General features: G+C 39.3%; 1 protein-coding gene across 1 annotated transcript in view; it reads right to left on the bottom strand.

Moving 5' to 3' along the window:
• The window catches only part of prkcz (protein kinase C, zeta), a 179044-nt gene extending 178438 nt beyond the window's left edge, over positions 1-606 (bottom strand). Inside the window, exon 1 of the mRNA XM_042491932.2 lies at positions 334-606. Within this exon, the coding sequence (XP_042347866.1) occupies positions 334-410 (77 nt within the window). The 5' untranslated portion in view covers positions 411-606. The remainder of the gene's footprint in view (positions 1-333) is intronic.
• Between the last annotated feature and the right edge of the window lie 16418 nt (positions 607-17024).

Genomic DNA, 17024 nt, shown 5'->3' with positions numbered 1-17024 from the left:
AACACCCACAGTAATAAATTGCCACTAATGCTAATATAGAATTACACAATTAACTGAAAAGAGGCCAACTCCATAATTTTGTCAGGGTGGGAACACTCTTGAAATCATGATGACAGTGACTTTTTTGTCATTATTTTGGTCATACCTGGTTGAGTTTGATATATATGAGTTTAGCAGAGTGCAGTGTCACTGTGTCTGACCTAGCTTGATCTCAGGACCCCACATACCAGCAGTGGCAGTGTCCCCTCCACAGGTGTCCCCCCCCCCTGTCATCATTAATTCATCAGTCGGCTACCGTCTCCTTACTCCCTACGACAAGCTAACGTTACTTACCCACAGTAGTGCGCCTTAATTTTCACCGAGTCCGAGTCCAAGTCCATTATGGATCCGTTTGACGCTAGCATATGCATTGTACAGCTTGGTGTAACTCCCAACTTGCCCAAACGGGACGGGCCCAAACTCGCTGTATCACCCGGTCACGGCGGAAGAGAAACGCTTAACTCAACATAATCCCGCCAGGAGTAACGTTCTTGTTCTTTACTCTCGAAAAACAACTTGTCGAGCTACTTTGAAGTTTCTTTCGTTAAGACAACGATAGAGGCGGAGGAGTTGTCAATAGCAGCCGTATCACATCTCCATTTCCGGCATTTCACTTCAAAATAAAATAAATACTGCCACAGGTTTGCCTTAAACGGGCACACGGATTTCAGTGATGCTTTTATTTTGAAAGTAAAACATCCTGACACCTGATAGCGTGAAAGCAAACTTGACGCAGTGTTTTTTGGCTCACTATGGTTACCGGAGTCCAAATTCACCTGTCCCATTGTCTCTAAGGGGACTTGTAACGCAAAAATGTTTATAAAATTCATATAAGTGTTTGGAGACTGTATGGTGCTCCACAGCGAGTTTATGACGAGCTCACTGAAGGTTGCGTATGATATTCTCCTCTTCACATACAGGTGTTCTGCCTGCTCACGAATAAAACCGTGGTGTATTTTGTACCCCCTATTGTAATGTCCATTCATATTCCAGCATTGGGGCTTTTTTATTCAGTGATATAATTAATTGATAGGTCATCAAGATTTTGTAAATACTTTGAAACAATGTGTTTTATATTTTATTTTCATTATTTTTTTTTACATGTTTAAAAATAAAAGTTTAAATGTTGAAAAGTTGTTTCGTGTGCTCTAAGAGATTTCTCACAAGAAGACCCATAAAAGAGAAGTCAAACATGGGCTACACACAACAATATGACAAAAAAATAGATTATTTGGCTTGTCTGCAAGGTGACTGAGGCCTCCACAGCAATAATGCAGTTTTCGTGCGCCATCTGCTGGTTCATTTAGCTACTTATTAAACAAACAAACAAACATTTTTTCAGGTTTCAGAGGTTTAAATGCTTGTGAAAGACATCTGAATGCAGCACAGGAAAACTGCCGTCTATGCAGGTGATCCGCGGTTTATCATCACCTTCAAAGAATCATCATCATTCATCTTAAAAATAAATGGCAACATGTTGCTAATATTGTATTACATATAAAGTCAAAGTTCTTTCTTGTGGTAACTTTATTTTGCATTTCATATTGTTGCTTTGGAGTTGTGACTTTTGATTTTGTACTTGGTCCATGTATCTGTAATTTTTGCTGCTTTTGCATTGGTCGCGACACTCTTTAGAGATGTTTAATCTCAGGAGGTTTTTGTGAAGGTTAAATAAATCATGAAATGTTGTATAAACAGATTACAGACAGGCTCAGGTAACAGTCAGCCTAGGCAACAAGACAAGTAGGTTGGAAGGTACATGTAACATTCACATAACAGGCACTCAAAACAAAGGCACAAAACGCAACACTTTGGTTTTTGCTTCCATGTTTCACATGTTTATGTCAGTGATCTGAGACGTTTTTTATGCACTTAATAGAAATATATAGACTTTGGGCCACAAATTGCTTTAAAATCTGTTCTGTGAGCTCTGTCTCTGATTGAACAGCATCATTAGTACACAGGTGTGCCTTGAGATAGTCACAATAAAGGGACACCAATGTGCAGTTTGATCACACAACACAATCCCATCTAGCAGGGAACGTTTCCACAACATTGGCCAACAATTTGCAATTACGCTTTAAAGATAACATTTTAATCTAATGTTCAAAGTTCAAAATAATGTTCCTGTAAGGTTAAATGCTGAATAATGCATAACATTATAACCACAACATTTAGCCATTGGCGTGATGACTGCTGACTGTTAATTATATTAAAAATGTCCCGACAGCTGTGCTGGAGTTGGACTCATCCTGAAGACAGCTCCAGACGTTTTTACTAAATAAACCAGGACTCTGTGTGTTTAGGAGCAAAACAGGTCGATATGTAGAAATCTCTGAGGGTCACTTACCGTTGATTCTCATTGATCCTGCTGTCAATGTAAATAGGTCTAACTGATGAAGTTACCGGTGCTGCGCCACGTGCGTAAAATGCGCACAGCGCTTCTGTCAATGTGGAGACGCACATATCGATCCAGCTGCTGTGTGATGGCCGCAAAAATTTAACAAACTCCAAAAATAAAAATAAAAATAAAAATAAATACACACAGTTGCAGTGAACCATAATGCTCAGTGATCGTAAAACTTAATAATTATTGCATCTGCCAAATTACACTGAAACTGAATTTTGATGCATATTTGTAAGCGTTCTGGAGCAAAGTAAAAGAGACGAAACTTAATAGTTAGATGTCGGCAACTCTGAGATAAAAACAGGAAATATTCTATGTTACAGTTTGTGATAAAGCAGGTCCACGCGAGGTTGTAGTTAGCGCATATTGCTCTAATATTTGCAAAAACAAAAACCCACAATAAGGTCTGGCTGTTCATAAGACAGCAAACCTCTATCTGACACTGAGTGAGAACGCAGTCAGATGTGCAGGCTACGTTTCTACACTAGCTCTATATGGACGTGATCTCAGGTGTTTTGCAAGTTAATTAAATAAAATTTATATCACAGAAGTGAAATTTGACTGTCCAGACGCACGTGCACACGATTTTTGCTGAGAAATAGCATCCTGACAGGAGTAAAGACTCTCAGAAACTCACTGAAAGAGACTCAACTCACTTCCATGATGAAAACTGTAACATTCACACACTTTGACCGACTTTTCATATGTTTAACCATCAACTGAAACACTATTTTAACAAAAGACGTGAATTCAGATCTAAAATTTATAAGATTTATAAGGTTTTCAAAGTCAAATATTTCAGTGCTATTTGAATTTCAATATTAAGTATTCAACAGCTGTTAAAAATAAAATAGCCAACTTTTTTCTGTTGTATAGAGTCAATGTTATTATCAAAACATTATTTTCAATGTCTGTTTCTGCAAAAACAGTCTGTTTTCATGCAAAGAAAATTGGCAAGCCACTGTTTCTCTAGATGTGCCTTGTCTGATAAGGAGCTGAGACACACCTGACAAACGCTGCTCATGCAGGCAGAGCGGCTCCACTAACTTGTTAACAAGGGTGCCGAAACCCCCCCAAAACAACAGGTTTGGTGACACTCATGCACTGCCTCTGCATCTGGTGTGAACCCAGCATAAAAAGAGTTTAAAAGTATGTTGTAAAAAAACACACTGACTGGAGTCTCTACTATCGTGTGTGTTTGACCTTCCCCAGGTAAGATGTGTTTTTCAAGCAGTAATTCTCTGTATTTTATCAGATCTGACCATGACTCATCACTTTCAGACAGACACACAGGTGCTTCTGATGAGCAGGTCAGACCTCCAGAGCTCCTATTTGTGTCAGTAATATTACTGCTACCAAAACAACTACTATTACTACTTCTACTACTACAATTATTACTACTACCACTGCTACTACTAACGTTGCTGATAGAAACAGCTATAAACCAGCTTATGCTGGTAGCTGGTTTCAGTTGGTTTTAGCTGGTGTAATAAGGTTTTAGATGGTCCTGAACCAGTTCTTGCTGATTTTTGATGGTTTAGCTTGGTAGGCCACCACTCAGCTAGCAGGTATGTTCCCACAACATAATATTTTGAACAAAACATTTTTAATCTAATGTTTAAAGAACATTTTAAGAATGTTTATCAGTTTAAATAGTTCAATTTCAATTCAATACAGCTTTATTCATAAAGTCCATTATCACAAAACACAGTTTGCCTCAGCGGGCTTTACAGCATACAACATCCTTCTGTCCTTAGACCCTCACATCACCTAAGGAAAAACTAAAAAAAAGAAACCTTGTAATCTGGGGAAAAAAATGGAAGAAGCCTAAGGAAGAGCAGCTGAGGAGTGAACCCTCTTCCAGGACGGACAGATGTGCAATAGATGTTGTAAATAACAAGTAAATTACAGTAGATTACAAAAAAGAAAGAGAAAGAGAGAGGGTAAGTGAGGGGGGGAGAGACAGGGATAGAGGGGGAGAGATTCACAGCAATAATGGTAACAATAGCATGTCATATTACAATAGATAATAGACAATAGACAATAATGTTCCTTTAAGGTTAAATGCTAACTCAGATGTAAAGTTTCAACTGCAACATTCTGAGGATGTTTGGCGATGTTGAGAGGTAACTTGGCGCCGATAACATTACTGGAACATATCTGTGTTGTAACATTCTCACAACGTTTTTTTGAACCACAAACTTATGGCTGGAAAGTTTTAGCAATATTATCAAAAAACATTTAAGGAGGTTCAAACCAAACATTTTAGGCTTTTTTTGTAGAACATTACCCTACTTTTAGAGAGAACATTCTAGGAATTAAAGGAAAACGTGCCGCTGAAAACATTACAGGAACTTCCATTGTAACATTGTAAGAATGTATTTAGAACCAAAATTTCTGGCTGGGTAGCCACAGCAGCCCAGGATCTCCATATCTTATATTTACCCGCAAGATGGTCTGAGAGCAGCCACCAGGATAGCTGATGCAACAACACATTTGCACAACTAAAGAATTTCTGCAGAAACAGTCAGAAACCATCTGAGGGAAACTTTTGCTACAGGTGGCAAAGCTCAGAGAGGAAAAACAAACAAACTAATAGAATGCATGCAATTGGGTGAGTTTGTAGGAAAAACATCACATGGTTTCAAATATTTCCATTGAACAGGCTCCCCTCTCTCACCTCACCTCATCACTGGTCTCAAAAATCCTCCCAGGTGACATTCTCTAATAATCAGCTTTTCTTGTAATCCTGAGGGCTTTCCGGTGTGGTTAAACAATGTGTGTTATTGTTGTGCACAAAGATTGTACTAAAAAGTGGCCAAAATTTTAGTCTCATCTGAACAGAGTACATTCATCCCTATGTTTGGGGAGTGTCCCATGCCTTTTGTGAACTCCGAACATGTTTTCTTGCTGTTTTCTTCAAGCTATTTCATTTTTATTTCTGGCCATTTCCATAAGGTTCAGCTAGTTTCATCAGGTGGTCTCTTTGATTTACCTCAAGGCAGGTTTCCACTACAGATTTGCTCAAAACTTATGACATATTTTTTGAAATGCTGATTAAACACAATCGCAAGATGACTGGGTGTCCATTGGATGACATTCTGCAACTTCTCTCATGATGTTTTGCGACTTCTCTTACGAAAATATTCCAAGAAGCATGGCGATGAATGTTCAGAACATTAGCAGCTTTATTTGATCCAACTAAATTACATTACATACATAAAATAACTTTTTTTAGATTAAATAAAATGTTTGATACAAAATGGGAAAATTGGGCTGTAAGCCTCAATAATTTCACAACAAACAGAAAATGAGGTGCAAAGTAACCAAATTTTAGATGCAAATTGGCATGATACTGATTGTCCATCACAGCGCCAAGTTGCAAGCAGTTTTCTGAAGAGTTACACTGTTAAATTTATACCTGAAGTGTTGACGTAATGATTTGATGTCAGAGCTCCCTCATCATCTGAAGATCAACATCTAAGTTTATACTTATTCTTGACTTGTATGTATTAACCATGTTATCTGTCCACATTTCCTCTCATTCTCTCTTTCTTCTCTTGTACAAGTGGACACACCAACTTCCCAGGTGGAAGGCTCTAAATCTCTAAAAACCCCTTCTGTGGTGTTTTACTCTTGTGCAGCCACACATGCTTTGAGCCACGCCACGGTTCCTGTCTTCACAATCCAAATAAAAAAAACAGCCTGTATTTCCTATGCCTGCTTATCCCTTGCCTGTGTCCTGAAGTGACCTGGTGAAGAAGCAAAGATATAACCCCACATCTCGAGGTCTGCAGAGTCAGGTTCTCCCAGGTGATGATGTGGAGAATGTCAGCCTGTGGTTATTTTCTTTAAGATGGTGAGAAAGCGGGTTCCATATCTGTAGAGACTGAAATATTTCCACTTTTCTTACCCTCTATGTTAAGACTCACTATACTTTAGACTGCTCAGGGTGCAGTTCATTTAGAGGTAAGAAAAACCTATGATCCAGTTTTACAACATTTTTACTGGCTTTGTCTAAAAACAGACATACCTGCTTTAATTAAAACTTGCCAAACAAGCCGCTTAAACGGGAAAACCAACCCAGCTAATCAAGCCCACTCTTCTGTATCCCATTCCAGTTGCTGAACACACATTTGAGCATCTCAACGTTCAAAAAATGTCCAATTGGACTGAAAGCCCATTTTGTCCCAGAGCTGTTATCCTAAAAAACAAAGACCCATTGCTCCGAAGGCCAGTTGTTTAAAAAATACACACATTGGGGAACCTTCCTCACAGAAGGTCAGTTATCACAACAAATGCATCAGTACATTTACATGATGTTAGAAAAAGTCGAATTATTCTGTTAGTCCGACTAAAACTGAACTTTTAAAATACTTGTAAACATGTCAGTCCAACTGAAATCATTCTGAATGGTATTTCTCAAAGTCGGACTAACACACCTTAATAATGCAGTTGGGGGTCAATTTACTCCTTCATGTATATGCCTGAACCAGACCTGAACTGGCCAAGGCATCCTGCCCATGCTCCACCCCATGCACCACACTTTGACCTGCAAGTTGAATAGCATAAATTCATAGAAGAAAGCCGAGAAAAACAAAAGAAGAAAACGTAACAAGACAGAAGTAAAAAGTAGAGAGTAAAGTACATACGAAATATACAGCACCAAAAAGTTATCCAGTTTTTATCGTTAAACATGCAACCCATTTGTCATTTGCTAATTTGTTTGGTATGTGACATGAATTAGTGAATGCCTTTATTGTCATTGTATGTCCACATACAACAAGATTTACTGTCCCTCATAATAGGTCAGCTGGAAGAAGGTCCAAAAGCAACTAAATGAAATGGGGCATATTTCCACCTACCATGGTGGAGTCAGACATACCTTAATAAACCGTTTCTCCTCCGGTGCTTTTGTACTGGGACAAGGGCAGTAGTCTAATTAAATGGGCTAAATGAGCTAAAAAAAAAGTAGCTCCTAACTGTGCATGTAAAGGTACAGAGTGACAGGATGGGGAGCCATCTGGGAGGGCAGGAAAGTGAGGGGCATGTGGGAACCCTTTGGTCATCAGAACATATAAATGTGCCCACACTATATATTCACTCTCCATCACTTTCAGGGATTTGTTGCTATTTTTACATCACAAGCATGCGCTGGTGAGAACACACAGCACCTCTGTGTTGTACCATGTTACCAGGTTTGAACAAAGTCACTATGCTGCCTTCAGTTATCAAGGGAGCTACTGGCATGACTTGACTAACCTCTCTGAGGGCAGTCCACATTCTGATTGGAGCAAACAGGGCGGCCAACATTCTTTCAGGACAGGGCCTCTCCCAATGACCCTAGGGCTTGGGCCTAGATTTTTTGTCACAAGAGTGACAGACAGGCTTGTCCTATACTTCTTGCTCTGATACCTCAAGTCCTCTGAAGAGTCAAGGGGGGTCATTACAAAGTTCTCCTGGGTGCTCCATGGTGGCCATGACAGCCATGGCTTCCAGACCTGATTCAGCTGGTACAGGGTGACCTCCTGTCACAGATAGATGGGCAGATTTGGCACCCAACTGCTTTACGCTTGTGGGTCAGGCCTTTACTGAGTTTGTCCCTCAACAGTTTCACAAGACTATCCGCAAAACATTGAGCAAAGCTAGAGCTCCACTTACTCAAAGTTATTACTCCCCAAGGTGGAGAATCTTTTTGGACTGGTGTTCGGGCCTCACTACTGCAGTCTTTGTTAGACCAAGGCAAGGCAGCCAGTACGATGAGAGTTTATAGCTGAGCCATGTCAGCATTCCATGGGGTACTGATGGCCTGCCATTGTGTCAGTTTCTGAAGGGGGCCTGTTGTTTGTGTGCCAGCTTTACCTTACGGGCACAGAGCTCGGACTTGCTTCTTGTGTTGAAGTCTCTCATTCAGGCCCCTTATGAGCCTATTGCTGACACAGACCTGATGGCACATTTTTATAGTGCAACAGTGACAATGACGTAATTAATCGCACAAAGAAAATGACCTGTGTCAGGTCTGGAACTCCAGGTCTGGAAATCCATGCCATGAACTGGGAGATCCTAAGTGAGTTAGTACTGAATGCTTTATGAATTAATAATCCTATCAATTCCACTTTGAATCCCAACATTGTCAAAGTGCCTTTATGTGCACTTGAATGAAAATGAGCATTGTGCCGAATAACGCAACCCTTTTTGGAAAATTATTTTTAAGGGAGGAGGCCAAATAAGTAACTTTGACACTTACACACTGAACACTTAAACTTTTGAAGGCCTGTGAGACAGGCCAACCCTGCACGACCCCTGCAGAGCTGTAAGACAGGTCAACCCTGCAACAGTCCCTGCAGCAATACCTGATTCCTCAACAGGGCAAGCCCATAGAGGTGTCACCTGGCAACACCTGCTTCTATAAGAGCCAACCTCCTCCATCCATCCGCCACAGAGAACACTCAATACAGCAGCAGCCATGGATTTGCTCAAATGTTTGACAGGTGAAATCGACCTTGCAAAAGCAGCAGGTGAGTGTCATTTGGAAAATATTGCAGAGATTAGCTCATGTTTGAGTTCTAAAGATACAGAAGTTATTGTTAATGGCCCGTGTGATTTTGTTAAAAATTTTGAGCAAAATTTTGAGACAAATGCACAAGTTCTAGAGATTGAGGGGGACATGTCCCTTGTGGGCCCCCCAAAATCAACACCTTTGCTTATAAAAGATTTTCAGACAAGCATGTGGAGGGCTCAGGCTATTGCTGCAGTCACCTCCAGTATTTGCAAATTTAACAGCTTTTTTTGTCTGCAGGTGAAATGGTGGAGAGCGAGGTGAAGAGTATTCTGGGTGAGGAAGGTGAGCAAGCCATAGCAGGAGACACCAAGGAAGGACAGAATGCTGAAGAAGTCGCCCCAGCTGCTGATGGCGAAAAGAAAGATGATGATCAAAAAGAAGACTCAGTCGCTGATGGCGAAAAGGAGGAGGATGACAAAAAAGAAGACTCGGTAGAGAGTGAAGAAAAGAAAGATGAAGAGCAAAAAGAAGTCTCCAAAGATAGTGGTGAAAAGAAGGATGAAGAGCAAGAAGTCTCAGAAGATGGTGCTGAAAAGAAAGATGAAGATCATAAAGAAGTCTCAGATGACAGTGCTGAAAAGAAAGATGAAGATCAAACACAAGACTCAGTCGAGTGTGCTGAGAGCAAAAATGAGGAATAGAAAGAGATGAGTCCTTCAGAGTGACTGACTGACTATAAATTCAGCCATTCATAGTGTCACTTTATTTCTCTGTAAAATCTGTCTATAATCACAGAAACTGACTGCCTTGAAAAATAAAAATAAATATGACTATAAATCTTAATTTATGTTTACTTACATCAAAGTGTTAAGTTGACTTAAAACGTAGCTGTATTTACTTAATTTTGTGAAGTTGCTGTAACTTAAAAATGACAAGTGAAATTAACCTTGTTTGGATTTTGCCAGTGGTGCCAATGTCTCTTTTTGTTAACATTTTTAAGAATTTAGAAGTATGATTAACTATGCAACCAGCAAAATACAAAATACGCCACAGCATGCTTGGTTTATTGAGGTTGCTAAAGTTTAGAAAGATTTATTGAACTTGTCATTTTGAAGTTGCAATAACTTAACAGAATTAAGTAAATATATCTAAATGTTTACTTATTTGCTTATTTATCTTATCTCAATTATTATTTTCTTAGATGATGCTTCTTGTACATACTGTTCCCTTTGCTGCTGGAATACTGCAAATTTCCCCACTTCTTTCTATTTCCATTTCTTCCCAATTCAGAGAGTATTTTTTGTAACTTTTTCTACTAAAAAGTGCATGCCAATATCTGAAGTGTTACAGAAAAGGGCACTCCACAATTTCTAAGAGCTCAGGATGATGCTGTTAAATGTACAGTTTTGTCAGTCAGTGTGGCATCCTAACAATGCAGCTAGAGAGCGTTCTTTGTAAAAGTGGAGAAGTTCTTTATTTGGAAACCAGTTCATACTTGGGGCATATGTTGTAACAATCCAAGAATTTAAAGAATTTCTACTGCAGGTATTTTTTAACCAAAGATTTCTAATATGACAGGGTCCAGTGTGACCGACTGAGCAACGAAGCTAAAGTTAGCTCTCTATGGACAAAGAAATATCACTGTTGCCCAGCTTAACAGCAATACTTCAAACATCAGCCACTGAAACCCTTCAAAGAGTCACCCAGGTATCTTCTTTTTTTCATTACAAATGCTGATTTTTGCCAAAGGTCAGAAGAGTTTGCAGCTTTGGTTATAAGCTGTTAAACTGCTCTAAAGGGTCCTCAGTCCAGTTGGGTGTTTTTTGGTTTGAATTTTTAACATTCTCATGTCTTTGTATTTCTGTCATTTTTGCAGTGATGGGAGTGATGAAAGTTGTTGAAAAACTTTTAAACTGGACAGCCTGCAGACCCCATTTATCGAATCAGAGAGAAGCAACTCTGCCAAAACTGGTGGAAAATAATTGCTTTCAAGATTTACAAATGATTTGCAGTTGAGTTTTACATTGTTGCATTCACAGAAAACATGACCCTACTGGTCACATACTCAGAGTTTTTGAATATGATAATGTTAAGAATATTTATATGAAACTCGTGTTACTTACATGAAACTCGTGTTACTTACATGGGTTATACATCCCTGTATTTTGGTGAAGGCTGCTGATGTTAATTAAACTGCTTCGACAACAGCTGTCCTGTTTTTTGTAGTATTTGATCTTCTTTTACCAAATATAGATATTACAATGAAATTGGAGCCTATTCCAGCTGACACTGGGTGAGAGGGTGGGTAAACCCCGGACAGAGTGCCAGACTATCACAGGACTGACACATGGAGACAGACAACCATTCACGCTGACATCCACATCACCAATAAGCTAACCTGCATGCTGGAGACCTGCAGAAAAGCAATGCAGACACAGGTTGAACATGCAAGCTCCACATGGAAGGGTCCCCTCTAGTGGGTGGCGTCAAACCCAGAACCCTCTTGTTGCGAGGCTACATTACTAACCTCTGCACCACCATGCCACCCTTATATACAACCTCAATTCCAAAAAATGTCAAATGTGTAAAATGTGAATAAAACAGCATGCAATAATTAGCTAATCTTTGTTGACCTATATTCAACTTAATACAATAATCAAGTTATTTAGTGTTCAAACTGATAAACTTTTTTTTTTTGTAAAATATACACTCATTCTGAATTTGATACCTGCAACACGTTCCAAAAAACTTGAGACAGGAGTAACAAAACACCAGAAAAGTTGTGAAATGTTTAAAAGCACCTGTTTGGAACAGTCCACTGGTAAACAGGTTAACTGGTAACAGATTAAAGTATTGCGACTGGGTTTGAAAGGGGCATCCTCAAAAAGCTCAGTTGTTCACATGGATGAATGGTCACTTAGTGATAAACTGTGCGGGCAAACAGTCCAGCAGTTCCAGAACAAAGTTTCTCAACACACAATTACAAGCAGTTTAGGGTTTTCAGCATCTACAATTAAGCAATATCAAACTCAAGGTCGTGTGTTGTGCCTGAGGCCTTGTGCCTACGACCGAATCACAGCCGTAATGATATACAGCACAACACACAACCTCAAGTGTGATATTGCTTTTATACAACAGTTCTACAAGTATGTTTTATTTGTTAATAGTAACAAGCGACAAAAGATTATGATTTGGTTTTTTAATGATTAATGATGATTTTTTTGGCTCCACCAGCACAAATAGTTCCGCAACCGCTTGAAGTGACAGCTGTTGCCTAGCAACAAATAAGCATTGTCCTGCACGCTGCTTGCTAATCTGTGTTAGCTTGGTCTTCATGTTATGCACGGAGCAGATGTTTAGTATCATGAAGACTTATCTCTGTGTTTTCAGTGAAATCAGAGTCTGTTAACAGTCACTTTGGCAGCCTGTGAGATTCAGATGAGTTAGTTTGATCAGACAGTTCGTCGCTGCAGTGTGTGTCCACTCGCTGCCGTGATCTCCGTCACCTCGAGTCCCGTATCAGACAGCGTGTGTGTTGGTGATACACGTAGAGTTAAAAGTTAACAGCCCCAGTGATGCTGTACTCCTATATCAGCACTCATGGAATGCCTCTCGACAAATCAAATTGCTTGGTTGGAACTAACTGTTGTATAATCCATAATATCATCACAAGATTCAGAGAATCCAATGAAATCTCTTCATGTAAGGGGCAAGGCTGAAAGCCAGCCTGGAATGGACACGACCTTTGACCCCTTAGGAAGCACTGCATTAAAAACCAACATGATTGTATAAAGGGTATTACACCTATTACGATTTCATTTAAAGTCCTATGCCAGCGAATGTTCCCTTTTGTGAAAATGGAAAATAAAAAGTTTAAAAAAAGGATATTACATCATGTTTATTACATCACAGTTCACAGCTGTTGGCATGGCAACATGGGTAACTTGAATATCTGTGAAGGCACCATGAATGCTGAAAGGTACATACAGGTTTTGGAGCAACATATGCTGCCATCCAGACAAAGCTCTTTCAGGGACATCCCTACTTATTCCAGCGAGACAGTGAGCCACATTCTACACGTGTTGCAGTGGCTTTTTTAATAAAAGAGTTTGGGTACTAGACTGGGCTACCTTCAGTCCAGACCTGTCCCCCATTGAAAATGATTGGTGTGTTATGAAGCAACTGAACCCTAACCCCCCAAATGAAATAGGCAATGAGTGCAAGCCAATCAGTAGGGCAGGTCATTCCTTTGCTAGCCTAAAATTTGCCTAGCACAGGGCCTGACACAGTGTAAACCACAATTAATCTGTGAAGAGAATCCTTCTTTGAAGTGCCAGACACCATTAAAGGTGAGCAGGTGCCGTTTCAAGTTGGTTACATGAAATTAACTGCAGTCACTTGAAGACCCTGGTGAGGATGACGAGCATGCAGATGATCCTCCGTAAGATAGTTTCCAACAGTTTGTGCAGATATTCTTTAGTTGTGCAAACCAATTGTTGCATCAGATGTCCGAGTGGCTGGTCTCAGATAATTTTGCAAGTGAAGACACTGGACATGAAAGTGCTGTGTCGCCAGGGGAGAAGATGTGTACGTTTGTCTGTTTTCACAGACATGGATGTAAACTGTAAGTGCAACTTTAGTGTTGCACGGAGGCATACAACCATGTGGCAGTATTTCTATTTTTAAAATTCTTTTGAAGACCAACTAAGGAACCAACCCCTGCAGCAACACCTGATTCCTAAACAGTGCGAGACCATGGACAGACACTTGGCTACATGCAACAACACTGAAAACACACTCAACACAGCAGCAGCCATGAATTTAATTAAAAGTTTGGCAGGTGGCACCGACATTGCGAAGGCAGCAGGTGAGTATCACTAGAAGAAAATTAGGGATGTCCCGATTACATTTTTTTTTGCCCCCGATTCGATGAGAGTGATATCATACAGCTGCTTAGTGCACACTTTAAATAGGGTTACTTAAGTTGTTTTTAAAAAATACTTGTACCCAAGCTGCTCTATGATGGTTTTTTATTAGCCTTTTATTAATACTTATTTTTTTATTTTACAAAATAAAGTATAAAATGACAAGCCTGTGTCTCAGTAATCTTAATGATCTGTATTCTGTTGAGTGTTTATTTTTGCCATATGCACATCTTTTGAGCGGATTGCGCTTTATTAATAAATAAGCAGAGTTGTTTTTTGTTCATGGAGCTCACCTACCTGCAGTGGCGAGTGGTGAGTGAGGTTGTAGTAAACTTAGCACTGCTGTTTGTCTCTCCTCAGAGCAAAACAATGCAAAAGGCAAAACATGACACTCTCTGACAGAGCTGAAATGAAATGAGTCCTCATAACTTCGGTAAATAATGTAAAAAAACAGTATCATACTGCGTTTTCATTTATAGTGTATGGTGTTTCACTGCAGGTAGGCTGACTAAAAAAGAATCGCCACATAAAAAAATAAGGAAAAATTTTGAGCATCAAACATGTAATTTGCAACATTCAGATGCATTTTTTCACACCAATTTGTGCATTTTATGCATCAATTTATGGAGTAAATGCCTCTCATTCAGTCAAATAAAAGTCCTTAGCTACTTTCATGCTTATGTTGGGAAGGTTTTATATCATGAGGGGGCGCACACACACACACACACACACACACACACACTTGAAATCTTTGATTTTCTGACAGACGCACAGCGGGATCGGGCTTTTTGCTGCAGTTCCCATCACTTTTTCCACTGGTTTGTTCTGCAGGTAAAATGGTAGAGACTGGGTTGCGGAGTCTTCTCTCTGGTGGGAATGGGAAAGCCCAAGGAGGTGCCAACACAGGAGGAGTTAATGCTGGAGGAATTATCTCAGGAGGACTCAGTGCTGGAGGAGCCTCAGTAACTCGTGGTGACAAGGTCAAGAAGTGAGGAGGAGGAGGTGAGTTCTTAAAACTGAGGCCATGTTTATACGAGAACAGCCCTACTTAAAAAAGAAAAGTCTTTCCTTTGCATTTAAAAAAAATCAGCATTCATATGATAACATTGTGAAAACCATCCCCATACACACGGATCTGCAAAAACGACCACAAACGCCGCAGTATGCATGTCAGGCTGGTAGTTGGTGGTGTAACTTTGCAATGACACACAATAGAACAACACAGACCTGTGCATTAAGGCGTACTCCTACAGAGCGATGAATAAAAAGAAACAAGAAGACAATGGCAAACACACGCACAGGAATCAACTTTGAATCGAATTCTGGGAGAATGTTGACACAAATGATTTTGCCTAGTAGTACAGTATTGTGTGGCTGACTACTTAGTTTACTTGGAAAGTCCAGGCAGGATTTTGGACGTGCCTGGCCTATGACAGGGTCCAGTATGACCTACAGAGCAATGAAGCTATGGTTCAACTCTCTTCAGACTAAAAATATTACTGTAACTCAGTTAAACAGAAACACTTCAAACATCAGCAGCCAAAAACCTTTTAAGAGTTACACAGGTAACTTTCTTTCATAACAAATGATGATTTTTTTGCAAAAAATCAGACCGTTTGCAGCTTTGGTTATAAGCAGCAGTTAAACTGCTTGATAATCCTCTGTCTGTTTTGGTGTTTAGTTTATATTTTTAAAAGTCTTGTGCTTTTGTCTTTCTGTCATTTTTTTCAGTGATGGAAGTGATAAAAGTTGAAGAACTCTTTCACTAGATGCCTGCAGACCCCATCCATCGAACCAGAGAGAAGCAACATTGCCAGAACAGGTGGAAAATGATTGCTTTCAATATTTACAAATGAATCATATTTGGGTTTCACATTTTTGCATTCACAGAAAACATGACCCTACCAGGCACATACTCAGAGTTGTTGGATATCAAATCTTGAGAAAATGCATAAACCTGTAAATAAATATGCAATGTTATAACCAAATCATAAATTAAATGTAAATGACTTTCCCAGTGGACGATTTGTCTTCTTTACTGGTTTTACATCATGAAAATGCACCGAAAGGCTCTTGACAATAAAAATTTAAATTCATCCACAGAGGGAATTTGGTAAGCTTGGTAGACAAGCATCAAGCATTACTAAACTAGGTTAATATAGGGCAAAAAAAACTATAAGTTGCTACCATCACCTGGAGCCAACTGCATTTTGAGTCAAGAATTCAATTAAACAAAAACTGCAAACATTAAAACACCAGTGCAAATCATCTCTGTATCTCCATGAAAACTGCTGACGCTAAATAAACTCCTTCAACAACAGCTGTCCTGTTTTTGTTTTGTGTCATATTTGATCTTCTCTTATTAAATATTAGGCACAAAATTCAGGTTAATCAGCGGTGGAATTTAACAAAGTACATTTACTCTCAAGTACAAATTAAAGTACACATTTGAGGTACTTGTGGGCAACTTCAGTATTTTTATTTTTATGTAGCATTCAACTCTATGACATAGTATAGTATGGTAGTCTTTTTTATTTACTTTGTTTTTCTTTTTTTGCTAATTGTCAGGAAGTTTTTCTTGTATTTTTTTATGATTTTCTTTCTAATTTCTGGGCCATTCCTTCTTAAGTTGCTCATTGCCTTCATCCTCTGTTTTTGAAAGAAACTCGGCCAATATTCCCAGTTTTCAAAGGGTTAAAAAAGGCGGCTGCTTACAAGTGGCTGAGACAACAGAATACATCAAACTGAACACGGCTTTACAGCCTCAAAGTGTCCATGTTTAGTCGTGCGACCATAGTGTAGTTCATGTTAGCAAATGCAGCCAGGCTTCAAAAATCCTGAAAATTGAGTTCATTTATGGAGATTATCTTGCTGAAGAAAATATACTGTATATGTATCATATACATTTGTCATATACAAGTTTAAGACTTCCTTCTCTGTTTTTTTTTTTTTTGGCTCTGAGAGAGAGGAGCTCATGTTCACTCACTAATTGAACTTTCCAACACCATGAAAATAACATATACGAATTCAGTTAGCTGATGTTCAACAGTTTTCTTGTGCTGTGTTCAGGTGCCTTTTACAAGTATATAAACCTCTGAATCTCAAGAAAATTGGTTTGATGTGACCAAAAAAAACTATGGAAAAATGTCCA

The sequence above is a fragment of the Plectropomus leopardus genome, chromosome 9 (assembly GCF_026936395.1).
Source record: "Plectropomus leopardus strain MGB_pleo_1.0 chromosome 9, ASM2693639v1, whole genome shotgun sequence".
Taxonomy (NCBI): domain Eukaryota; kingdom Metazoa; phylum Chordata; class Actinopteri; order Perciformes; family Serranidae; genus Plectropomus; species Plectropomus leopardus.
Note: the sequence above shows the minus strand (reverse complement) of the source record. Positions and strands in the feature narration are given on the sequence as shown.